Source organism: Polypterus senegalus, chromosome 2, assembly GCF_016835505.1.
Source record: "Polypterus senegalus isolate Bchr_013 chromosome 2, ASM1683550v1, whole genome shotgun sequence".
Taxonomy (NCBI): Eukaryota; Metazoa; Chordata; class Cladistia; order Polypteriformes; family Polypteridae; genus Polypterus; species Polypterus senegalus.
In genome coordinates this window covers 58,480,486-58,508,473 of record NC_053155.1, presented here as the reverse complement: position 1 = coordinate 58,508,473, position 27,988 = coordinate 58,480,486, and the positions used below count along the sequence as shown (strand labels likewise).

General features: G+C 37.5%; 1 protein-coding gene across 2 annotated transcripts in view; it reads left to right on the top strand.

Annotated features, from left to right (window-relative positions):
* The first annotated feature begins 1,448 nt into the window (after positions 1 to 1,448).
* Positions 1,449 to 27,988, top strand: part of LOC120522951 (immunoglobulin superfamily member 2-like) — a 47,311-nt gene continuing 20,771 nt past the window's right edge. For both annotated transcript variants that reach the window (XM_039743751.1, XM_039743750.1), the window contains exons 1-4: positions 1,449 to 1,497; positions 11,539 to 11,607; positions 16,385 to 16,762; positions 25,799 to 26,218. In XM_039743751.1, the coding sequence (XP_039599685.1) occupies positions 11,562 to 11,607; positions 16,385 to 16,762; positions 25,799 to 26,218 (844 nt within the window). In that variant the 5' untranslated portion in view covers positions 1,449 to 1,497; positions 11,539 to 11,561. The remainder of the gene's footprint in view (positions 1,498 to 11,538; positions 11,608 to 16,384; positions 16,763 to 25,798; positions 26,219 to 27,988) is intronic.

Here is a 27,988-nt window from a genome sequence, read left to right as displayed (position 1 = left end):
CTGGTAGTATTATGGTGCCAACACCTCTTAGATCATATTCACATAACCATACTAATTACTAAACAGATATATCGATTAACCTTACAGGCACATATTTAGGATGTAGGAGAAGAAACCAATGTGTCAATGTAAATCTTGCATGAATTTCATAGAGATAACAGTCAGATCAGGATTTGAGCACAGTCTCCTGGTGCTTAGCCACTAGTACTGACTACTGCTCCATCATCTTTCATTACTGCAGTTAGATGAGTTTAAATACTGTAGCTCTATTGTCAGTGGCTCTTGTGACACTGGTACAGTAACTACTCTGTATCATCTGAATAAACCTTAAGACAAAAAAACAGTATGAGCACTGCCTATTTTATTCTGGTATTTTTCACTCTGTCGGGAGTCAGTGCATGTTCAGATTAAAAGTGTTTCTTTCTTCTGGTATATAACCATGTCCTTCAAATTTATCCCAACCACCTAAGTCTGCATTCTAACAATTTATTTGCAATTGTACAAAAATGAAAGGCACAAAATGGAAAACAATTGATGTCCTTTTACATCTGTATGTGACCTTCTTACTTTCAATGCCTTTAATTATATTTTCCCACTGGATAGGTTCCCATTAAGTCATTTTTAAAACTGAGAAATGATGTTTGGTATTGAGCCATGGAAACAGCATTGATAGTTAATGCTTTTCTTACTATTATGATTTAGATTTGGCTAATGCCGTCATGTAAGGTGACTTACAAGATAAGAATGCAACACAATAGATTAGGTCATTGTTTTACAGTTGTAGCACAGGACTGTTAAGTGGCCAGAAACAGGAACTGAACCAGCAACCTTTTGATTTAAAGTCAAAGTTGCTTAACCACTGCATTAGTTACAGTACCTTATTATAAAGTAAGCATACAGGCTCAGTAGGGCATCAAAAACATCTAGAAAATCATGAAACAAAGCAGTACTCTCATGGAATTAATAGACTGTTGTTTGTTCCGAACAACCTCATGTAACTTCCTCCTCCCCCCAGCTTCCTCATTGTCTGCACACAACACAAGATTACCATCTCACCGACTGAAGAACAGAAGAAGAGAGCTTTATTGACATGCATGTCTGTGTTTCGTATTTGTTTCATTCAGTTTGCTTATTTCTAATACTCAAAAAAGGGAGTCAAGCTCCAAAATCAGTAGATGGCAAAACTCCCTCTGGGAAAACAAGAAACTGCCTACTAAGTAATATAGTGTAGGGAAAAGTACAGTATATTAGGCAAAATATACCACCGAATAAACCTCAACAAGTGAACATATTTTGTTACTGAACAATGTAAAATAAGTGTTTCTTAACATCAGCTAAGGGTGTGGGAGACTAATACGCCTTATTGTCCACATTTTTTAACCCCCTGCTCCTCACATGTGCCTTGGTATAAGCTGAAATCCGACTCTCTGCATGAAATGAATTGGATCAGCGACAGTTGGCTGTATGGTGCTGGAGCAGAGGGAATTTCAAATTGAGGTACAGTTGAAGGGTTTACTGTTTCTGTTTATTTTTATGACACTGAGATATTAAGTACGTTTGAAAAATTAATTTTTATATTGCCAGTGCCAAGTAAACTAAGTCCTGGGTGTGTTGATTGTGCCATCTCTGTGGACGTCCTCAGCGACAGCATGGAAGGAGACTGCAGTGTATCTCCGCACAAACCATGGAGAACATAAAACGCAGGAATTCTGCTTTATATTTCATCCAGCTTTTGAGGCTAAAACTTTTCAGGCTAAAAAAGAAAAGCTTGTGACTTCCTCTGAAGAAGACTGAATATTTGTATCATTGTTCTTGGAACACTTTATACTTTTAAAAAGTAGATTAAGATTGCTTCGGTAAATTTTATTCATTGGTTAATTTTGCTTAGTCTAGGGCAGATCATAGAGCACAGCCTTCTTTAACTTTCAAAGGGATGTTGAATCACAGAATGTGGTGTACACTTTAAAAATTTCTAAAAATGCTTACAAACTTATCTCAGGGTGATTTAGTATATTGTTTTATTTTATAACCAATTATTTTTGCAATGAATTCCTTTATGGGACTCTGTAATAGTTTAATCAAATGTATCAGTGTAAATAATATTCAAACACATTTCAAGTTAAATTTATAGATGCATGATATGTATTCATCTGCTAAAAACAAGGCACTATTGCAAATTGTACTGAATACTTGAACTAGTATTACTCATTGCTTCAGAAACATTGATAGAAATAAGAAAGCGTCTAAAATGCAAAAACCGCAACATTTCTGAAGATCTGCTTTGCTGTTTGTCTTCCTTGGCACTCCATAGGCCATCTGCTAAACTAATCTTCAGCCTTAAACAAACAAGCCTGCACTTCACTGACACCCTGTGGAACTAATGTCCATAGCAATGTAAAAACACTCGAGTAATGTCTGGAATCTGACTTACAAGCTGCTGCTCTCCATATTCCTGAGGCCTCTTTTGCTTCACTATGGTTCAGTCTTGTGTGCTGATGGTTCTCGGGTCCAGGACTCTAAATTTTATTTCCAAGGTGGTCATCATCTTTGTGGTGTTTTTATGTTATGCAGTGTCACTGGCTTACGTCCACGGAGGTGGTGTGAGCAAATATGCCTTGTGGTGGACTGGCACCCTACCTTGATGGACTGATTTCACTTGAACTGAAAGCTGCTTTAATTGAACGAGTGTGATGTTCTATTGCAAATGTTACAGATATTATTAGTTATATAGAATGAAAATAGTTAAGTCAGTTAAATTGCTGTTTTCTTGTGCCTCATAGTTTCACAGACCTGGGCTTGAATCCGCAGCACAGTTTAGGGGAGTCACCACCATGGTTTATGTCGTTTTTACTTCACATATTCTGCTTAAGTTAGCATGACTTTAAAATGTGCACAATAGATTAACGGCTGACTCTTAGCTGGCCCGCTAGGAGTTATTACGGGTGTGTGCCAGAGTACGCGTCATGACAAAACTGATAATGAACCCCACTCTGTATAGTTCTTGCCCCTTTGATCCTAAACTTGATTAAGTGGGGTTGATAATCGATTCTTGATTAAAACTGAATTCAACATAAGCTTTATGAATTATATACTATACATTAGCTTGTTTTAATCACTAAAATACATATGGGAATATTTTGGGCTACAGTTCCCCTAACCTGCATTTCTTTAGGGAATCTGGGAGGAAGATCAGAGTGCAGAAAGGACAAATCCCGCAAATGCAAGGGGAAAAATGTACAGCCCCACACAGCGCCGCTATCTGAATTCACACCCCAGATTCTCGAGCTATGAGACATCAGCTTTAAATATTCTGCCATTACTTAAACACACATTGGAAAATTTCATTAATTCAACATGCATTCAAACAAATTACTTAATTTGGTTGTCTAACTGAAATTGAATGTATTCAATGACATTTCTCTGATCATTTACTCCATTGTGGATATTTTATTAGCTTTTCTAACTGTAGAATTTAATAAGCCTGTATACAGTAATTATAATAATACACTGTCACACCAGTTTAAATGTTTTTTTTCTACTACATGGATATTTCTATTTTTTTTTAAGTGACACAGCTGATTATACAAATAATTGACTGTTAACCACTTTTTCATTATTAGTGTGTAAACATGTTTCCAGGGGCAGTCCTGGTCCCTCATTACCCTGAATTGGATTAAGCAGGTTTGAGAAAGCTATGTTACGTTATTATAATCTGTAAAAAAATATTGGAAGGTCTGACAAACCTGATGTATAGTTGGATTTATGCAAACAGCCTTGCAAATCACAGTGTATTAGTTATTTCTAAAATTCTAAGTTAAATCACTAGTGTTAAATAAACTCTTATGTTATTAAAAATATAAAGTGTAAAGATTGTTTCCATATATACACCACATTAATTTGCTGCAAAAGATGTTGCTGTAAAAATTAAGTGATTGCTTAGAACTGAATTTAGCAGTCTTGGACTCTGCAGTTCAATGTCTACTAATCTTCAGTGTCAAGAAGAATCAGAAGAGAATGAAAGGGTTGATTAAGGAAAAAAGCACTCCATAATAAAAGAGAATAAAATTTGCTACTATGCTGCATTCCTAATAACCTGCAGAACAATTCTGACATTTTATTAGCTGATCTCTGACAGGGTGGCATGATGGCACAAGAGCTGTTGCTTTCAAGCTGCATTTCTTATTCTGGTCATTGCCTCTGCTGAGTCTGCATGCACTACTCATATTCTCATGAAATTTCTACAGATAGTCCATTTTCCTATCGCATTTCAAAGATATGTGTGTTCAGTTAAATAACATGTCTAATTAAGTTTAGGATGTGTACGTTTTTCAGACTGGTGTCCAATCTAGGACCTGTGTCCCACCCTGTATTGTAGCCATCATGACCAGAATAGGCTGTAACTCCCTGAGATCCAGTCATTGAGTCCGCAGTTTTGGAAAAATAGACAGAGTGAATGATTCCTAAAAATCAAAAGAGATACATTAGATAAAGTTACCTGCAGTTGCTCTCTTTTGAAAAATTCTTACTTTCTTAAAAGTCACTTTTTTGTAAGAAGTAGCCATACTAAATGTACTTCAGAACAGGTCATCCGCATGACGGTAAGCATGTTTCGGCCCAGCCAATACTTGGATGGGAGACCATCTAGGAAAAGCTTGGGTTGCTGCTGGAAGAGGTGTTGGGGAGGCCAACAGGAGACACTTACCCTGTAGTTTGTGAGTAGATCCAAGTGCAGTGATGGGAAAAATGTTCTGTACAAAATTTCACTGTCCTTCAGATGTGACATCAAAACTGAGGCCCTAATTCTCTGTGTTCATGAAAAATCTCTGGGCATCCTTTATAAAGAGCAGGGTGTATCCCAATGAGCAGGCTGAATTGTCCACCTTGACTTGGTCATTCTGGCCCCTTAAGTATCCCCTGTTCCTAACTGGTTTACTATCTCTCTCACCCCTTCACCACATAGCAGCTAATGAGCAGTACTGGCACAAAAATGGCGGCTGTTGCATCACTCAGATGGATGCTTTACACTGGAGGTGGTTGAAGTGACTCCCCACTCACTATGTAAAGTGCTTTGAGTAGTGAGAAAAGTGCAATATAAATGTAAAGAATTATTATTATTATTATTATTATTATTATTATTATTATTATTATTATATATTTATTTATTTTTTATTTTAAGTAAACCTATCTTATTATGATTGGTTCCGCAAGTGATATTCAAATGAATTGTAGTCTTAAACTAAAGGAAAGACATGGTGGAGCAATGGCTAGTGAGGTTGCCTCACAGTTTCAGGGTCCTGGGATCAAATCACAGGCCTGGGACTGTCTTTTGTGTTTTTTCCCTATGTCTGCTTGGGGTTTTCTTCTAAACACATGCATGTTTGTTTAACTGGTGACTCTAAGCTGTGGTAGAAGTGAAGGAAGCAAAATAAGAAAATGTTAAAATTCAAAAAAAGCAGTTTCTTAATGTAACTGTCACTCTCCTTGACTGTTCTGAGAGTGATACTGAAGTTTTAAATAAGGATAAATTTGTTATGCTTAATTTTATCAATACTAAAACTTCAAGAAAAAGACAAAAATGCCCGTATTATAAAAGTCTGAATAAAAGCGCAGAGTTTGATATACAGAAGTCTACGTGAGTTATACTGCATAGAAAGCAGCTGAAGAGGCTATGCCACAGAAACCAAGATGTTGAAATGGGTAATCTAACAATTAGCATCCCACCAATTTCCCCACCACCACCCCAGACGCTCTTTAATCACTGTAATGTTCACAGACACACAGTGCAGTGGCACACATCAAAAGAGTGTGGCAGACATTGTGTCTTGACACATCAGAAATCAATTTAGAGCTGCATACATTATGACTTCTGAAGGATGTTATCACCTAATGTTCCTTTATAAACAGTTCAGTGAAAACATTTGTTTAAAATTTAATTAAAAGTACGAATTTTGATATGCTTTGTTCATATGTACAGTATTATACACTGGCTAACACTGCCACCTCACGGATTCAGCCTCCTAAGTTTAAATCTCATGCCCAGTAGCTGTCTATGTGGAGTTTGTATTTTTTTACCATTGATGGGTATTCTTGTGGATACACTGCATGTGTGTGTGAGTGTGTATGTGTGCTAATTGGTGATTCCATGTTATCCTTTGTAATAAATAACGAGTCCTCAAAATAGAAAAAGTTTTGGGGTTTTATCCCCGTATATTGTCGTCCAGACAAAATGAAAAGAATGATCCAAATATGACCTTTTTCAGTACACAAATGAATGAAATGCTGTAACAAAATGGCGCTTATATAGAGGATGGGATGATGGGAGGAAGTGGTTGGCAGTAAGTGACGTTTGGAGGCGGGACCACGGAACCAACGTCACCAGGAGCAGACTGAAGTAATCGAGTTGGAACCGGAAGTGACGTCATCAGATGGAAACCGGAAGTGACGTCATCGCGGCCATTTTTGATTTGTGATTTTGCGACTGTTTTACTTGTCTTCCGGTTTTCTGTAGATAGAAAGAGAGTCAGGTAAGCACCACGTGATAAACCCTTGTCTCGCGAGATTTCACTCACCTTTAGGCTCTTTGACTGCCTCCAACTCGCACGTGTGTGACATGACCCCCTCAGCCCAGACCCATCCGGTCGGGCGACCTGCATCGAGAGGTCGTGAACCCGGGAGAGAGCATCTGCGTTGGCCTGCAAGGAACCTCTACGATAAGTAACGCTAAAGCGTACGGTTGAAGATCCAAAAACCACCTAGTGACGCGAGGATTTGACTCCCGATGAAGGGACATCCACTGTAAAGCGGCATGGTCCTTCACAAGAGTAAACTCTTGCCCCAATAGGTAGTACCTTAATGATGTGATAGCCCACTTAATCGCCAAGGCCTCTCGCTCCACCGCAGCATACTTTGTCTCACGGTCCAATTTTTTGTCTGACGTAAGGGCCAATTTTAAGTCACTAAATGCTTTATCTACTATATCATCCCATACCACTTTTATAGGTGCCCGTTTCTTTGTCAAATTAGATAAGGGCGAAGCAATTTCTGAGAAATGTGGCACAAAGCGACGATAGTAACCAGCTAATCCCAAAAATGCTTGTACTTGCCGCTTATTAATCGGACGGGGCCAATTTATGATGGCATCAATTTTAAGACATTGTGGCTTCACAACACCTCCCCCCACCAGATAGCCCAAATACTTGGCTTCTCTCAATCCAAAGAAACATTTCTTTGGATTAATACGAAGCCCTGCTGCTGCTAGTGTGGAAAGTACCATTTTCACCTGCCATACATGATCCTTCCATGTGCTGGAATAGATGACGACGTCATCTAGGTAGGCGGCACAATAGGAATTGTGGGGCCATAGCAGTGTGTCTACCAGACGTTGGAAAGTAGCTGGCGCCCCGTGCAAACCAAATGGAAGGACTCTGTACTGCCAATGTCCACTGGGAGTGCTAAATGCGGTTTTTTCTTTTGCAGAATCCGCTAAGGGAATTTGCCAATACCTTTTTGTCATGTCAAGGGTAGTTAGGAATTGAGCGCCTCCTATTCGATCGAGCAGGTCATCCACTCGTGGCAACCGGAAGTGACGTCATCGCGGCCATTTTGGATTTGTGATTTTGCGACTGTTTTACTTGTCTTCCGGTTTTCTGTAGATAGAAAGAGAGTCAGGTAAGCACCACATGATAAACCCTTGTCTCGCGAGATTTCACTCACCTTTAGGATCTTTGACTGCCTCCAACTCGCACGTGTGACACCTTGTATTATATCAGTGTCTAGGGGTGTGTGTGAGGGAGCCATTGTGCTTGATCTTGCCAGAATTGTCTCTCTACCCTCATTCCCCCTAAACTGGATTAGGTATGTTTGAGAATCTTATATGTTGTACTAGCCGTCCCCTGCGGCTCCGCCTGTGTAATAGTGAAACAGGACTAACCTTAAAATCGGAGGCAAAGTACACTCCAAAATGCCGATGTAGACCGACTCCCCACTCCTGATGTCATGCTTTCCATTCCCCTTGGCCCACAACCTCAGATTTGTGTGAATATATTGCTCCTGCAAGCGAACTATGTTTCTTAGTGCAATGAGAGAAGTCGCAAAATCAACCGGAATGTTCAAGCAAATTATAGAAAAAAATTCTATCTAAATCCATTAAGCAGTTCTCTCATTCGCTAGATAAGCGAATGTAGGGCATGCTCTGAGGCTGGCGCATGAGTGAGGAGGGCCCCGCGCATTGGATTCGCTCAAATAAATTGGTACTGCAAGCAAACTATGATACTTAGCGAGATGAGAGGGGTCGCAAATTATAGAAAAAAAACCCAATCTATATCCGTTAAGTAGTTCTCTCATGAAAGGCGGAGAGACATACAGACAGACAGATGTCAGATTTTATATATATAGAGATATGTTATACACTAAACTTTACTTCTGAGCTGAATAGCATGGTTAAGGACAGGGACTCTGTGGTGGCCAGGTGGATAATTCTGGTACTACACAGCTCCAGTAGTTGGATGTTCAAATCCCAGCCCAGTCACTGACTTCAGCTTCAGCCAGCCTGCATGGCCTTTCCCCTGTATACTCCTGTTTCTTCCTATGCCCAAAAGACATTCAGGCCAAACTGATGAGCCAGGTAGGAGTAAATGTAGGTGTATGCCGAAGTGTGTCTTGCGATGAGAGAGATCCTTATCTTGTATTCAAAATGAGAATTCAATTCAAGTGTCTGGCACTTCAGCAGTGCTAATTTGCTACTCTAAAATGAGCTCACGTGAGTGAGTGTGTGCGTGTGCCCTGAGCAGTGGCATTTCTGGTATGAAAAGTCTGGTGAATCTATATCAGAATTTTACATTATGTGTACAGCCGACTCTAACATAAACATTGACTGACCTAATTAATATCTATCCTCTTTTTTATGTTGGTCGGAGGAACATGAAAGTTTGAAAGTAAAAGCACCTTTCACATCTTAAAAAATCAATTAACCAATGGAAATCTGGTTCTTGGCTTGCCTTGTTTTTGATACATCATCATCATCTGACAAAATAGAACAATTTAAATTACAACACTATAAAAATGTAAGACCCATGCAACCACCCACTGCTTAGGAAAACCTTTTGAAATGAGAAACACCTCAAGTTTACAATTAAATGGTTTTGAGGTGAAAAAGGACACAATAACATGGAAAGAATAAGAAGGTCCCACACAATGTACGACTCAAACTGCTCATGGCAAGTCCAGAAGCAGCATTAACTACCTTACAGCCAGGTGTTTGCTGGTCAACATCAGGCAGGCAAACAAATGAAAAAACAATGTTCTGTATAAATACCTGTTCTTTCCACAAAAGGAGTGTGTGCTTCTTTCAAACAGCAGCATCGGAGTTGTTTTCTTTTCCACAAAGTGGTACATTTAAGCTTCCTTGGTGGTTTTAACAAATTTAGTGTGGACCTCCTCAACTGTGGGAGAAAATCAAGATGCAAAACCATCTTGTTAACAACACAATCCCGATATGCATCTCCTTTCTTTCTTTCTTTCTTTCTTTCTTTCTTTCTTTCTTTAAATTACTGTTGGTACCTTTAAGGGAGCAGATGGTAATAGGCTTGGTTGTCATTTTAATACTGGCAATGACCTTCAAGTCCTACACCTAAACTGGAAAGTTCAGGCTTCACATGGACACACACACTCACATAAAGTTATAGAGAACACTCCTTGGTCACTTGGTCCAACCCTTCTTCTAGAATACAAGCTTGCAATGCTTGGCATGAATAGAATTTCAAATACTACTAGAAGCAATATTTTTCTAGGTAAGTAATTACATTGAGCATATTATAGAAATTTGGAAAAGTAATTGCATAAGAAGACAAGGCTGAGGGTTATTGGTACAAACTGCATGCCGATTGCTGCTGCTGAATATGACTCTGTCTGCTCATGATCATGAAAAGGATTAAAGGGATCTAAGAAAGAGATGAATGGATCAATGTATATACATAAGAATGACAAGATGTTGTAGTGATATATAAACATACAGTATACAGAATGTCTTCATTAAATAGTAAAGGACTTTTACATTTTGGCCACTTAATAGAGAAATATCTACAACTACAAGAACAAAAACAGGAAAATTAAGGAAATCAACTGAAATTGTCTATCCTGTTGTTCAATTAGCAACATAGCAAGACATCCATCAACTGTGAACAGGACAGTGGGCTTTAATGTTTTTAAACATGTAAGATTTCTGGTAGTGCTGGTCCTGTCAATTGGAATACATTTTCTAAGAAATTGAGTTATTTGTTAAGAATCAAGCTTCAACTGTTCAATGTGTTGGGAAGATTGACTTACATTTGTATAACTGTAGTGAGAAGTCAAGCAAAATGACTCATTTTATTGGCTAACTAAAAAGATTACAATATGCAAGTTTTCAAGGGAACTCAGGCCACTTCTTCGAGTTGCCTCGAAAGCTTGCATATTGTAATCTTTTTAGTTAGCCAATAAAAGGTGTCATTTTGTTTGACTTCTCACAACATCCATAATGGCTAACAGGGTACAACACCCTTGTACTATATTTGTATGACTGTAAATGCAATGAGAAGCATGATGGCTCAATTTTTGCAAATATGTGCACAAATGTATTTTTTTCACGGTTACTATTACACATATTTTAATCTCTTGTAAAGAAATACTCTACTGCTGTTTCAATTGATGCCAATATAACTGCACCAAATTTCTTTATTAAGCTGGCTAGTGATATGTTTATATATAAAGTGCCAAGAACTGAGTATAATCAGTGTCCGGTTTCAGGATGTGTGCTTTTCAGTTTGTATGACTAATGAGAATCTGATTCTTTTCCAACATAAAGTGAATAGACTAATTTCATTTTGATGTGTTATTGATTACATCTCAAGTTTACAATGGTCTGCTATGCATTATTGTATGAAACATTACTTACAGCAGCTTTGTGTATTTTAAAGCACAAGATAAGGCTTTATTAAAGACAATAAAAACCCCAGCACTAACTGGGGTAGTGCCACTCTTGAATAGCTCTGAGTAAGTCACAAATGGATTAACTAACACAGGAAATTCCTTGATTATAGTCGCACCATTCGGCCTGTTTATTTTGTGATATCATAAGACAAACCTGCAGTAATATCAGTATTCTGTGGCACAAGCTGCTTTGATTAAATGCTTAAGGATGTGTAGAAGTAATCTGTTAATCGTGATACTAATGAGGGCCACAATTTTGTTCTTAATGATAGCTCATCTTGTTTAGAGAAGATTATCTGTTGCAAACTGAGCATTTTCCCTAAAAGGTTTCATTATCATCTTAGACATGCTTTTTTATCAGTCATTACTAGGAAGTCAGATGAGGAATACACTTTTCCATCCTGCCTTTGATCTTACTTTTAAAAGCGCACCTTCTCTCATGGCATAACTTTTATGTTTCATTTTAGAACAGTCAGTAGTATAGAGCTCTGTCTTAGCTTTACAAAGTTAGATGAAACCAGAGTTGATTGCATTTGATTTAAAGATTAGTGCTCCTTTTATTTTTGTTTCTAGAATTAAAAGACTTGACGATCGAGATGTATAATGCTCCTCTACTTGCCTTTCTTCTTTTCACATTTGATGGTAAGTGTTCTCCAATGACACAAAATGAGACTTTTTCACCTGCTGTGAATTAAAATTGCACGTGTTTAACATTGTATAATTGTATTTTAAAGTACACAATTCATTTTTAAAGTACCAATATACTATGCACAGGTTAAAGAAGCAGTATATTTCTACTAGGCTTCAAATGACAGTTTTTAAGCCATAAATATAAAGTGTATTTTAAAAGAGATTAATGAAACATTTTACAGTTATTTAATTATGAATAACTGGATGTATGAATGCATGTCTTCTTCAACTGGACGATGAGCCAGATCTTAATGAGGTGGTCTTGATTTGACTGGAAAGCATTCAGCACAGAGGCCTGATTTGGGGAGTGTGTTACAGACCCAGCAATGCAGGCTGTAACTTCAATACACATCTTTTTAATAATATTAAAAAGGCAGGCGTAGAAGGGAATATTACAGTTATGGGGGCTTTAATTACCTAAATATAAACTGGGCTAACTTTATAAATAATGGAATACAACAGCAGAAGTTATTAGATGTAAGTAGTGACCATTTTTAACACAGTATTTTGAAGCACCAACGTGGTAGGAGGGCCTGTCAAGATTTAGCATTTTGCAATACTCAACACAGAACTGACCAGAAATAGGTGACTGAACCACTAGGGTCAAGTAATCATAATATAATAACGTTCACAGTGTTTTGGCAGAGTACAGATGCAAAAATTAAAACTGTTACGTTTATAATTAATATTGCTAATTTTGAGCACATGCCGCAAAGTCTAAAAGGGATCAACTGGGAGAAGCTTTTAAGTGTGGAAACAGTCGAGAAGCAGTGGAACAGGTTTAAAAATGTTTTACATAAAATGCAGTTCATCCCAAAATCCAGAAACATTAAGAAATTAAAGAAAACTCTATTACGTAAATAGGGAGATAAAAAAGAAGCTGCATAAGTTGTACAAGACTAATAACTCTAATACTAACTGTAGAACGTATGAGAGCCTAAGAACGACCATAATAAAAATGGATACTATGGAAGAGGAAAGGCAGTTAGACAGGAATATTGCAGATAAGGTGAAAGATGACCTAAAGAGATTCATTCAGTATTTCATAAGAGAAAGAAGAGTCAAGGAGGAGGCAAAGTGTAGCAGAAAAAGTAAAAGGGGAATTAAAATATGCAGACAGTTCAATGGCAAATGCTCTAAACTTGCTTTTTTCTGCAGTCTTCACATGTGAGGAAGTGATTAACCTCCCATCAGTATCGGATAATTACTAAGGAGATTCTGAGTGATTGGGAAATTGTAGAGGGAGAAGTGCTGCTCAGATTAAATAGACTGACAGCAAACAAATCACTAGGACTAGATAATATTTATCCTCAAGTGCTTAAAGAGGTTAGTGAGTACAGATAGTAACTCTAGAAGTTTTTCAAATTCACTGGGAAGATTCCTGAGGACTGGAAAATAGCATTTGATGTCATATGATATAAAAAAATCTTGATTGGGCAGATTCAAGTAACTATAGACCAGTAAGCTTATTGTACATCAACGGTAAATCAATTGAAGAAATTATTAAGGAAAAGGTTGAGTATCAAATGACAAGAGCATGAGTTTTACTGAACTGTCAACATCGGTTCAGACAGGAGAGGGCAGGTTTTACTAATATGCTGGAAGTCTATCAGAATGTTTGATCAGAGAGGTGCATGTGTTGTTATTTATCTTGATTTTTAAAAGCATTTGAGGTGTCATATGAGAAGTTGGGCACCAAAATAAAGAAGTGGGATATGGTGGAGTTTAGTACGTACAGGTGAGGAATTGACTTAAAAAGCAGGAAGCAGAGATTTATGGAGTGAGAAAGAATTTGGTAATGTTAAGAGTGGTGTCTCTCAAAGGTCAGTGCTAGGTTTGCAGCTATTTTTAATATGTGGAAATGATTTGGATAGGAATATAAATAACAAACTAGGTGGATTGGCAGATAATCTAGAATCCATTGAATCATTACAAAGGGACTCGGATGAAACACAGGAGTGGGCAGTTTCATGGTAAATGAAATTTAATAAAAGTAAATATAAAGTATTACATGTAGGGAGTAAAAATATTAGATATGAATACACAATGAGAGGCCTGAAACTTGAAATTACGTTTAAGGCAGTGGTTCTCAACCTGTGGGTTGGGCCACCCTAGGGGGGCGCAAAGTAACAAAAAGGGTGGCGCGAAGATGTGAAAAAAAGAAAACAAGAATCAAAAATATGAAAAAAAACATCTGTTGAAACCAAAACAAATTAACTTAAACTACATTCTGATACTAGAACAATAAATATAGAGTTAGATAAATGTCGATAAAAGTTAAGTAGGTATAATAAAATATGCATTTACATTTCAAAAAAATGTTGGGGCAGACGCAATTATAACTGTTATGAAAACTCGGGTTACAAATACTTAAAGGTTGAGAAATGCTGGTTTAATGAGAAGGAGCTAGTAGTCATAGTGAACTCACCACTATTTACCTTTAGTCAGTGTATAGAAGGCTATCACAATGTTAGATTATATAGTATAATATGTAAAGTACAAGTCCAAGGAGGATAAGCTAAATCTTTATAATGCACTGCTGAGGCCATGCCTGGAGTACTGTGTGCAGTTTCACTCTCCAGGCCACAAAAAAACATAGAAGCACTATGAAACGTCCCAAGAAAAGTGACTAGGCTGATTAAGGAATGAGAGGTATGAGTTATGAGAAAAGATTAAAAGCTGAAATTAATGATTAAAGAGCTGAACCTTTTTAGTTTAAACAAATGTAGACTAAAGGGGAAAATGATTGAAATTCTTTAAATTATGGAAGGAACTAGTCAAGCATTGTGGCAGAGAATAGGACTTTGCAGACATTCAAAACTGGACATGATGTTATTTTGGAGAAATTAGGTGGATAGGATTGGTGAGCTTTGATGGGCTAAAAGGCCCATTCTTGTCAATTGTTTTTAATGCCACAATGTTCTAATGAATTACTCTTGAGTGCCCTACTCTGACAAGTTCAGGGAGTTCAATCTCTATATTTTTGAAAAGAGAAAGATATAGAGACTTCAATCCAGGTCTTCAAATTTCTCAAAGTTAGCAGTAATGCTGGTCCTGCAGAATCCTGTTAGTTACATAATGAGTCCTATACTTGAGCATTCTGGTGGAGACTAAAGGGAAGTGCATTTTAGACTGAGGCCAGGAAATCCTTCTTCAAATGTAGGATCTGTAACAAATATTGCAGTGGTTACTTTGGTTTATTAAAACTGTCTGGGTAAGATATCAGGGCAACTTAGTTATTAGTTAACCAAACCAGTTTGGTGGGCTGTATGGCATCTTATTTGTCATGCTTATGTTTTAACAGTTTGCATGTGACTGTGCCCTGAGATAGACTGGCACACTGAATAGAGTTGCTTTCTTCCTTGCACCGGATAGTGCCTAGCCAGGCAATGCTAAACGATTAAGATGGACAGATTAATGAATGTTTGAATTACTGTGTGAGCTTGTGATTGGTGCTCTCTTCAGACCTATAGTTCCTCCCATGATCATATGACATTAAGTTTGAGAAAAATAAACAGCAGATTTTTCATAGTGTCTGATTTCTTTTAATGGTTCTACATTTTGTGTTTCTGTAAATCTGCTCATTTATTCAGGCTTTCTAAATTACATCTTTTAAACTCAAAGTAAATTATAAAATATGATGTTACAGTGACACTTTCATTTCTACTTCTTATTCATGAGATTTTAATCCTTCACTCAGTGTCTTTTCTTGGCCTCTTATTTAATGTGTTTTGGTTCTATCTAATCAATCTGTAGTCTTAGGGAGCTTCTTATTTTCAAGGTCTTCTGACTGAAATTGCTAAATTACCCTTATATGTTTTAAGAATCTAGGAATACTCTAGACTCAGGATTTATTTTCATGTAGTAAAATAAATAAAGTACACTATTAAATAAAAATGTAATTATGTAACAAAATTTGTTTTAGCTGATAGAACAAAATATTCAATCATTTCATAAAAATATTTGGAAAATAAGAATGCAAGAAGTGATATTTCTTGTGGAAATCACATATTTATTGCCATATTTACTGTGTCTGTCTTTGTCAATAAATTTAAACAAGGAGAAAATCTGACGAAAAATATATATTCAATTGTAATTGCATGTTTCTAGCACGTTACCTTTGTGAATGGTTGGGACATTTTGCTTATTTTTTGAATATGTTTTTGCATATCTTTGATATGTCCATTTTGCTCAGACCTGGCATTCTATTGCAGTTACCTTGTTTTTAGCTATTGACTTTTAAATCAATGTCTTTAATAGCTTCCAATTTATCTCTGTCACAGAGTGGGCTCTTTTTATCTAAATCTATAGAGGTCTCTAACTATTTGGGTCCTTTCAAAGATTTATTTATATATTTGGTTTCTTATAAATAATTGTGTTTGGTGACTAATCACCTTACTAAGCCTGTGTAATCCTTTGCTATATAACTTGGTGCTGTAAAACATTTGGAGGTTTTTAGTGCTTTTGTTGGTTTGTTTCCTTGACAATTTTTCTGAATTCCTCCAATACTGTTGTTAGTAAAAACCTTAAATTTGACATCATTTTGCCTTTCTGTTCAGAGTCACAGTGTCTATCTATCTATCTATCTATCTATCTATCTATCTATCTATCTATCTATCTATCTATCTATCTATCTATCTATCTATCTATCTATCTATCTATCTATCTATCTATCTATCTATCTATCTATCTATTAAATTAAATACAAGTATATTCTCTTTGCTTTTAGGAGTCGTCATCAGTCAACGTGTGGTAGAGACACAAAAGGGGCCTCTGATTAGAGTAGAAGGATCTCACGTTACCATATCATGCAAAGTTACAGGCTATGAAGGAAATGTAAAACAGAACTTTCATTGGTCATTTTACCTGCCCACAATGCCTAACGTTGAACTGCAAATAGTCAGCACAGGAGACCCTCACTTTACCTATGCTGTTTATCGTCATCGAGTGAAGACAAAAGATATTTATATTGAGAGAACGAGCAGGGACTCTGTGTTTCTGCATATATCTAAACTGCAATTGCGTGACCAAGGGGAGTATGAGTGCTACACACCTAGCACAGAATCGACTTACTATGGAATTTACAGTGACAAAACAAATTTGACAGGTAAGCTCATTTTTTTCTGCATCTTAATCACTGATACTTTAAGTGGAGGTACACAGGAATATTTTTATGGAGCAACTTTGACCAATTTTGAACTGTGGCAAAATGTACACGATCATGTGTTTATGTTATGGTTGTGCAATTAAGGTAGTCAGATTTTGGCTTTCTTTGAAAATTTTAACAATATAATCAAGACATGGCAGCAGTCTTCTAAAGTAAAATCATTTTTCTCATACCAATTTCAGCAATCTACAGTATATCTACCCACTTTGATAGAAATAAAACCATTAGACTTTAATATGTGGAATAAAAAACAGTGATGGTGCACTTACCTTTCATGGAAGGAAAACAAAAAAGAAAGTAATACTGAAAATAGTTGCTGTGCTTAACTTCATGTTTCACTGCAGCGACATTTTACAGCTTTCATGTAATATAGTCAAGCAAGTTCTTGGTTATATAGAAGGTTAAATCTAATCTTGTTTTCTAGTTTGCCTTTGGATATTTTAATTTGAAAGAGGCTTTGTTCTATAGTTTTTATCAATGCATACTAAATCTATATGGAAATATGAAAATATAGCAAAAATCACATGGATGATTGCATAAAGTGTAAATCGAAGGGACTGGTAATAATTGATTATATGTGCTGTGCACAACAGTTAATGATTATCTGTTGAAAATTAGGATCACAACATATTTTTTAATAATAATATGAACCTCAAGTTAACCAGGAAACCAGTTAGTACCTGGCTAAATTCAAAATGAGACAAAGGTTATAGCTGAGTAATTGCTCTTTCCAGGAAATGGCGAGCAAGAGCCCCCGGCAACTGCAATACTGAAGGACCTTAAATAAAGATTAAATGAAGCAATGAGAATTTTCATTTTACTATGCTGAGAACAGCTACAAGCCACAATAAAATAAATCAAACACTTGCAATAAACCAAAATACAAAAATTCAAAGGATATTTAGAGATTTCATGTTACCCTGTGCAAGAACTTTCATTCGTGATGAAATGTATCCCTTCATGCCACGTTTATGCCAGGATCACGAATGGTTTTAATTTTCTGTTATTTTTGTATTTTTGCTACTTCAAACTAATCCTGGTGGATGTTTGTCTTGTTTTATCTCTTCATTTTCACTCCTTTACCCCAGATCTTCTCATTTAGGGCTCTCAGATGTTCTCCTGATCGAGTCAACAGTTACCTGAGAGCTCCATACTTACTGCCACTGCTATTTTGCTTTGGCATTATCTTACTTGCGCAGCTTTCATTCTCTGCCATATTTATAACATAACAGTATCATAGTGGCACAAGTGGTTCTGCCTCACAGACCCAGGATATCACTGCCCATTCTTCTCATGCCTGTGTGGGTTTTCTAAGTGCTCTGGTTTTGTCCCATATCTCAAACATGTGCAGATCAGGTTATGTGACTTTTATTTGCCCTTTTATCCATGAGTGTACCTTGTAAAGGACTGGCAGCTTGACCAAGGTAGAGTCCTGAGATGTTCCCAGAGAAAAGCTCAGTAAGAAGGTGGATCAATGGATGGACATAAATTGCAACACTGGGCTTTTGATAAGGTTTTATTTAAATTATTTCTGAATATTTTTAAAAAGTGAAAACTGGAATTAGATAAGCTAATTAACGTTTTCGCTTTAGGATATTTTTAATGTATTACATTAATTAAATAATTTGAAGGAGGAATTTGGCCCTGAAGCAAATAAGCTGTTGCCTGCCTTACTTTGTAGTAGCTATCATAAAATTAAATTTCAGCCCTGTGACAGAACTGATTGGTTTATAACAGCTGCTCTGACATCTGTCTTCTGTGCCACAGATTGTTGTTTAAAGCTTCCAGAAAAAAATATTAATGATGATAACAGTCTTTATTCCTGAAATCGAAACCTGGAGGACTTTGATGCAGCTGACCACATTCAAATAATGAAAATGTAGTCACCAATGGTTACTTTAACTATCTAGTTTTATTTTTTAAATCATTTTTTTTACTTCATTTGCTACATATTTTAGATATACATGTTATAATACTGTGTTTGACTACAACTTTATATTTTAATTTTGACTGATTTTTAAGTCTAATACAACTTTTCCCCAAAGGGTTTGAACATTTTTTTTTTGTCTTATAACTTTGAATGGTGGAATGGTAGTCCAGTATTAACACTGACGCTTCATAGATCAAAAAAACTGGATGTGGATTGTCGGCATGTTCTGCCTAAGTCAGAGTGGGATTTTTATTTGAATGCTCCTGTTTTTCTTCGACATCACACAGATGTGCAAGTTAGGTTCATCTGACATTCTACGAGTATCTGTGCATACGTGATTTAGTATTCTTTATGATGAATTAGCATTCTGTGGGGTTGGGTGAGTCTTCTTACCTGATGTTAAACTTGGAAACTCTCCATCCTTAAATGTTTTAAGCTAATAAATGAAAAGGTCTAACTTTGTAACATGGTGGTAAGACGCAATATGAAATAAACATCAACAGATTGTTTAAATGTTTTTTTTCCAGAAGGATATCGTCTACTGTAAAAGCCCTGTATTCACTTTGTGTAAGTCAAAAATACTGCATTGTATAAAAACATGTTTGCCTACAGCCGCCGTTCCTCAGATAAAGACAGACATGCAAATTACAGAACAATTAGGTCATAATGCACGGCTATCCGGGTGTATTAGTTTAAATGGTGTCAAACAGCTGCTTCACAGCTGCAACTGAAAGGAATTTGTACAATTGTCAAGTACACTTTAGCTTTTAGGTTTGTAGACGGCATGTTATTAGAAAACTGCAGATCAAACAAAAATCAAAATATTTGAATCATTCTTTAGAAACCATCAAATTCAAAATTACAATTATTATGTGAATAATATATTCTTTTGCGTTAACTTGCTGTGCTCACATGCTTCATAAAGATTTCACTAGTACATGCAAAATACTTTGTTGGAACAACTGTTTAGTTGATCTGTAATGCTGTAACTTTTGAAGAGATCTCACTTTAGCATATCCCTGTTGCCCAATGAAATGTTAGAACTTTTTTTGTGGAACATACATATTGCTATATTATTTGGGTAGGGTGATTACATACTGGATTATAGATGGTACTCTAATAGCTACATAATATCAGCCAAACCTTATATCTTTTTTGTATTCTATTCAGTCCAGTTTTGGAATCAGCAAACACCATTGCATGAAGAATGGCAGCTTGCCCACTGGGGACATTGTGAGGGGGAGTGTAAAGTATCAAATCTTAATGCTTTGAATATTATACATGGGTTAGGGCAATAGTAACATCTGAGGCCTTGTAAGACAATCTCTGGACACTGACAAAAAGAAAAGTAGCTAGTCCTATATAAGAAATAAAATATGCTAATTTGGAGAATACTTGATAAGGTGGTTGTCAAGTCTGGCTAACTGATTTATTTACTATTGTGTGATTTACTTTGATCAAACCATATAAGAGCAATCTGAACACAAATAAGTAATTCATACCAAAATACTGTAGCTTTCTGATATGTAATGTATAAGAACAGAGCCACCATGACAAACAGGAGTACCACCCTAATGACCCCGTATAATTTTAGTGCAATAAACACTAAAGAAACACAATAATTGTGGAAATAGATAGATAGATAGATAGATAGATAGATAGATAGATAGATAGATAGATAGATAGATAGATAGATAGATAGATAGATAGATAGATAGATAGATAGATAGATAGATAGATACTTTATTAATCCCAAGGGGAAATTCACATACTCCAGCAGCAGCATACTGATAAAAAACAATATTAAATTAAAGAGTGATAAAAATGCAGGTATAACAGACAATAACTTTGTATAATGTTACCGTTTACCCCCCTGGGTGGAACTGAAGAGTCACATAGTGTGGGGGAGGAACGAGCTCCTCAGTCTGTCAGTGGAGCAGGACAGTGACAGCAGACTGTTGCTGAAGCTGCTCCTCTGCCTGGAGATGACACTGTTCAGTGGATGCAATGGATTCTCCATGATTGACAGGAGCCTGCTCAGCGCCCGTTGTTCTGCCATGGATGTCAAACTGTCCAGCTCCGTGCCTACAATAGAGCTTGCCTTCCACACTAGTTTGTCCAGACGTGAGGCGTCCCTCTTCTTCTTACTGCCTCCCCAGCACACCACCGTGTAGAAGAGGGCACTCGCCACAACCGTCTGATAGAACATCTGCAGCATCTTATTGCAGAAGTTGAAAGACGCCAGCCATCTAAGGAAGTATAGTCGGCTCTGTCCTCTCTTGCTCAGAGCATCAGTATTGGCAGTCCAGTCCAATTTATCACCCAGATGCACTCCCAGGTATTTATAGGTCTGCACCCTTCGCACACAATCACCTCTGATGTCTCAAAATGGCGGATCTTCCTGTCTTAAGTCCTTCTAGCAGTAATAGATGGGTCCAGGTAGATGGACGTCAGAAATGATGTCAGGATGGTAAAGCTCTAAATCTTCCAGTCTGCAGAGGGAGGAAGAGAAAGGCATTAGAATAAAGCACCAACTACTAGAGCATTGGGGTATTACAATCACCAGAGCCCTAAAGCTCTCCCCTATTCGCATGCGCATGGCACTATACATACATATATATAATCTTAATACATTCACTCATCTCTCAACAATCCATCCATCTATTCATCTTCTGCAAAGTCAGGGTCATGGGGGCCGCAATTCAAGCAAAGATGCCCAGATGTTCTGTCCCTGTTCTTTGCCACATCCTCCAAATCCCCTGGGGGGGATATCAAGGCATTGCTTGGCCAGCCAAGTGATATAAGGCGAAGGTCTCCTTCTGGTTGGACATGTCAGAAACACCTCCCCAGACAGGTGTTCAGGAGGCAGCCTAATCAGATGCCTGAACAACTTCTATTGGCTACTTTGATGGAGAGGAGCAGCAGTTTTACTTTGAGTTCTTCCTGAAATTCTGCACTCCTCACCCTGTCTCTAAGCTGGAACCCAGGCACCCTGCAAAGAAAACTTATTTTTTCTGAATAAACAGTTCATATACAGTAAAAACGATTCATCCCCTTGGTAATTTTCACATTTTATTAACAATCAACTTTGAATCAAAGTGGACTTAACTTGCTTTTTTTGACATTGATCAAAAGAAAAGCTCTCTTTAATGGCAAAGTGAAAACAGATCTCTGCAAAGTGGTTTACATTAATTACAAATATAAAACACAAATAATTGATTGCATAAGTATTCTTGACCCCCTCAAGTTAGTATTTAGTAGATGCACCTTTGGCAGCCATTACAGTTCTGAGTCTGTGTGCATAGCTTCTATCAGCTTTGCACATCAGTACGCTGCAGTTTTTCTTTATTCGTCTTTGAAAAGTGTAGTTAAGCAGCATAGGATGGTGGTCTGTAGGATGATGTTGGAGATCAAGAAGAGGAAGAGAGTGAAGGCAGAACCAAGGATCAGATGGTGGAAGTTGAAAAAGGAAGACTGCAAGGTTGAGTTTAGGGAGAAGGTGAGACAGGCACTAGGTTGCAGTGAGGAGTTACCAGACAGCTGGGCAACTGCAGCAGATGTAGTAAGGGTGACAGCAAGAAGGGTGCTTGGTATGACATCTGGACAGAGGAAGGAGGAAAAGGAAACCTGGTGGTGGAATGGGGAAGTACAGGAGAGTATACAGAGGAAGTGGGATAGCCAGAGAGATGCAGAAAGTAGACAAGAGTACAAGGAGATAACGTGCAAGGTGAAAAGAGAGGTGGCAAAGGCTAAAGAAAAAACATATGATGAGTTGTATGAGAGGTTGGACACTAAGGAGGGAGAAAAGGACCTTTACCGATTAGCTAGACACAGGGACCGAGCTGGGAAAGATGTGCAGTAGGTTAGGGTAATAAAGGATAAAGATGGAAATATACTCACAATCGAGGAGAGTGTGTTGAGCAGATGGAAAGAATACTTTGAGAGGCTTATGAATGAAGAGAATGAGAGAGAGAAGAGGTTGGATGATGTGGAGATAGTGAATCAGGAAGTGCAACGGATTAGCAAGGAGGAAGTAAGGACAGCTATGAAGGGGATGAAGAATGGAAAAGCCGTTGGTCCAGATGACATACCTATGGAAGCATGGAGGTGTTTAGGAGAGATTGCAGTGTGGTTTTTAACCTGATTGTTTAATGGGATCTTGGAAAGTGAGAGGATGCCTGAGGAGTGGAGAAGAAGTGTACTGGTCTTGATATTTAAGAATAAGGGAGATATGCAGGACTGTAGTAACTACAGGGGGATAAAATTGATGAGCCAGAGCATGAAGTTATGGGAAAGAGTAGTGGAAGCTAGGTTAAGAAGTGAGGTGATGATTAGTGAGCAGCAGTATAGTTTCATGCCAAGAAAGAGCACCACAGATGCAATGTTTGTTCTGAGGGTGTTGATGGAGAAGTATAGAGAAGGCCAGAAGGAGTTGCATTGTGTCTTTGTGGACCTGGAGAAAGCATATGATAGGGTGCCTCGAGAGGAGTTGTGGTATTGTACGAGGAAGTCGGGAGTGGCAGAGAAGTATGTAAGAGTTGTACAGGATATGTATGAGGGAAGTGTGAATGTGGTGAGGTCTGTGGTAGGAGTGACGGATGCAATCAAGGTGGAGGTGGAATTACATCAGGGATCAGCTCTGAGCCATTTATTTGCAATGGTGATGGACTGTGATGTTTGCTGATGACATTGTGATCTGTAGTGATAGTAGGGAGCAGGTTGAGGTGATCCTGGAGAGGTGGAGATATGCTCTAGAGAGATGAGGAATAAAGGTCAGTAGGAACAAGACAGAATACATGTGTCTAAATGAGAGGGAGTTCAGTGGAATGGTGAGGATGCAAGGAGTAGAGTTGGTGAAGGTGGATGAGTTTAAATACTTGGAATCAACAGTACAGAGTAATGGGGATTGTGGAAGAGAGGTGAAAAAAAAGAGTGCAGGCAGGGTGGAATGGGTGGAGAACAGTGTCAGGAGTGATTTGTGACAGATGGATATCAGCAAGAGTGAAAGGGAATGTCTACAGGACGGTAGAGAGACCAGCTATGTTGTATGGGTTGGAGACGATGACACTGACCATAAAATAGGAGAGAGCTGGAGGTGGTAGAGTTAAATGTGCTAAGATTTGCATTGGGTGTGACGAGGATAGACAAGATTAGAAATGAGTACATTATAGGGTCAGCTCAAGTTGGACTGTTTGGAGACAAAGTCAGAGAGGTGAGATTACGTTGGTTTGGACATGTGCAGAGGAGAGATGCTGGGTATATTGGGAGATAGATGCTAAGGATAGAGCTGCCAGGGAAGAGAAAAAGAGGAAGACCTAAGAGAAGGTTTATGGATGTGGTGAGAGAGGACAAGCAGGTGATGGGTGTAACAGAACAAGATTCAGAGGACAGAAAGATATGGAAGAAGATAATCCAATGTGGCGACCCCTAACGGGAGCAGCCGAAAGAAGAAGAAGAAGGCTATTCCCATGTAGTTTTGGCTTTATCTTTGAAGTTGTAGTCTTGCTGGAATACATGTCTTCTCTCAATATGGAAGTTTCTTGCAGACTACATCAGGCTTTCTTGTGGGATTTCCCAATATTTTGCTGCATTAATTTTACCCTCACAGATTTTCCAGGGCCTACTGCAGGGGAAAGTATGCCCATAGCATGATGCTGACACCACTATGTTTCACAGTAGAGATTGTAATGTGTTTATGCCAAACATAGCATTTAGTCTGATAGCCAAAATGTTCAATTTTAGTCTCATCAGATGAAAGAACCTTCTTCCATCTGACTTCAGAGTCTCCCATGTGTCTTCTGGTCAGCTCCAGCCGAGATGTCATGTGTGTGTTTTTTAGTTGTGGCTTTCTCTTTGCCCATGTCCCATAAAGCTGAGACTGTTGAAGCAATCTCTTCAATCCAATCCTCTGTAGCTTGTAACTCTTTTAGTGTTACCCTTACTTGTCTTACTCTTGCACAATCATTCAGTATTTGTGGACCACTTGCTGTAGGCAGATGTACAGTTGTGCCATACTCTTTTTTTTCTTAATATTTGATTTAGCTGAACTCCAAGAAGTATTCTGTGATTTTTTTGTCTGACCTGTTTTTCAATCACCTTTTCACAGAGTTGCTTGGAATGTTCCTTTCTCTTCATTGTGTAGATTAGGCCTCCATACTGACTTACACAAAGGTGGACCTTCAGTATAAGGTGTGTTTGTGTACAGAAGGGTGATCTCTGTTTAACTAACGATTTGACTGATAAAACCAATTGGTTGAACCACTAAAGATTTAGATATGTTGGGGGTACTTATGTGAACAATTATTTTGACTTTGATGTTTCTGATTAATTTATAATTTGACATTAAAGATTGTCTGTTAATCAGTACCAAAAAAAGCTAAATTAAATCCACTGCAATTCAATGTTTTATAGCAATAAAATGTGAGAACTTCCAAGGTGGTGAATTCTTTACATGGGCACTGTATAGCATATTCAAAAAATGTCATTTAAATTACCACAAGGTGCCACTTTTCTCCTACACTACCAGTAGAAAAGTTGTGTGTACAGTATTTGTACTACTCCGTAACAAATATTTACTCACATTTATGCAAAATTTATTTTTCACTGGCTTACAATTAATGGTTTTGGTAAAGAACTTCTTATTAGGTAACAGACTCCATTCACCCTACCGTATTAAATCATTGTATTACTTCTGCCTTAAATCTCTGCTTTGAAAAAACAAAATGATCCAAAGCCTTCTCTTCCCAGCCTCACCACTGTCTCTGTGGACATTTCTGATCTTCCTCATGTTCTCTTTCATTTTTATTTTCTTCCCACCTCCCAAGGTGTATTTGGTTAATAGGACATGATAAACTGAGTGACTGAGTGTTGATCTGTGAGTGTCTTTCTATGGAATTGTGATAAATTAAGAGTAGTCCTCCACCTTGCATCTAGTGCTGCTATGATAGGCTCTACCCCCCTTCAGCCCTGAAATTATTATGTGCTTTTGATAAATGCTTGATGAATAAATTTACTCAGCAATCAATCAGTTCTGTTTTTAATTTTAGTGGTACCTGATATACTTCAAGCAAGAATGCCAGCTCAACAGATATCTAAAACTATTGGAGATTCCCTCAGATTGTCTTGTGATGTTACCAAGCAAAATTACCACCACACACACTTATCAGTATCCTGGATGCTTGAGACTCAGAAGGGCACCTTTGAAATTATATCACTTTCTAAAGACTTCATCCTGCAAAGCAGCGATGCTTTTCGTCACAGACTTGAAGCTGGTGGACTGCATCTGGACAGAATTGGTCCATCAACTTTCAACTTGACTATACTTTATCTGCAACTTTCCGACCAAGGCAAGATTTACTGTCAGATGACAGAATGGATTCAGGATCTAGATAAATCCTGGTACCCCCTCTCTACAAAACACACAGAGAGCACAGAGGTGTTTGTTATTGGCAAGCAACAAAAATCAGGTAAAACCCTTTATATCTTCTGTTCTTTTCGAATCATATAGTTGACATGGCACATAGGAAATAATCACATGCAATTGTGACAAGTTTGCGAAGTGTTATGATATTTTGTTTGTAGATTTGGTTCCTGTTAATTTCTATCTATCTATCTATCTATCTATCTATCTATCTATCTATCTATCTATCTATCTATCTATCTATCTATCTATCTATCTATCTATCTATCTATCTATCTATCAGCACACTATTTTGTAGCCTGCTAAAAGGCAAGGTGTTATATTCTGTGGTCACAATCTCCTTAACACCATCACAACCTAAAAAATCATTATACCAAATTCCAGAGAGGTAATACATGTTATGTGAAAAGATTTTAGACTCATTGTGCTTATGGCTTTACTTTATAGTGATAAAAAAAACATTTTAAGGGCTTTGTTTCCTTGCAGCCTTAACATTGAATGTGCAGGTTCAGTAAATGGATAATTTGTCATTACACAGGATTTTCATGGAAGAATATTTTCTTAGCTAATAAGAAACTTTTAAACAAGGCTGCCTATCCCTACTGCATATGATACAAACCTTTAGATGCAGCACCATTACATTGCAGGGCCCCCCTGCTCTTAAAGAGTCTAGTCTATCTTTGCTGCATCTGGTACAAGGAGGGAACCATTCCTGGACAGGGCAACACTCACACTAACATCTAATCTTGAAAATTGTCAGTTAACTAAATATTTATATCTTTTAGATATGGGCGAACACCAAAGCACATGTAATAAAACCCACAAATACATGGGTGGTATGTACAAATTCCACACAACAACAACATTTATTTATATAGCACATTTTCATACAAATGATGTAGCTCAAAGTGCTTTACATGATGAAGAAAGAAAAAAAAACACAAAATTAATAAGAAAATAGAATTAGGCAACACTAATTAACATAGAATAAAAGTAAGGTCCGATGGCCAGGGAGGACAGAAAAAACAAAAAAAAAACTCCAGATGTCTGGAGAAAAAAATAAAATCTGCAGGGGTTCCGAGGCCAAGAGACCACCCAGCCCCCTCTAGGCATTCTACCTAACATAAATGACCTCAATCAGTCCTCATTGTATTCAGGATTCACATGGAAGAAATTGATGATGATGGTCATGTGGACTTCTGGCCTTTAATCCATCAATGTAGGGACATCACAGTGCTTTGATCAGATGGTGGTGGGGCAGATCGCCACCACAGAAAACTGGAAAAAGAACAGAAGAGAAAGTAGGTGTTAGTACGGATTACGGAGCAACCAGGAATATTGATAATTAAATGAATATGCAGAGTTTTAGGATTAAACTAAAATGAAGCTATCAGAAAGCCATGTTAAAACAATTAGTTTTTAGCAGTTTTTTAAAGTGCTACACCATATCAACCTGGCGGATTCCTATTGGCAAGCTATTCCAGATTTTAGGTGCATAACAGCAGAAGGCCACCTCACCATTTCTTTTAAGTTTAGCTCTCGCAATAATAAGAAGACACTCATTTGAAGATCTAAGGTATAACAAATATAACAAATGTGCATGGGGTTCCAATCCAGGACTGTGGACTTCTGAGGCATCTGTGCTGCTATGCTGCCCGTGTTTCAATTAATATATCCATCCATCCATCCATTATCCAACCCGCCAATTAATACATCTTTAGTTTAAATTAAAACTTTCTGTGTCTGCACCATACTAAAGGTGCTTTACAAATGAATACATTATCAAAAGTGAACAAGTCAGAAATAAAATCCAGCA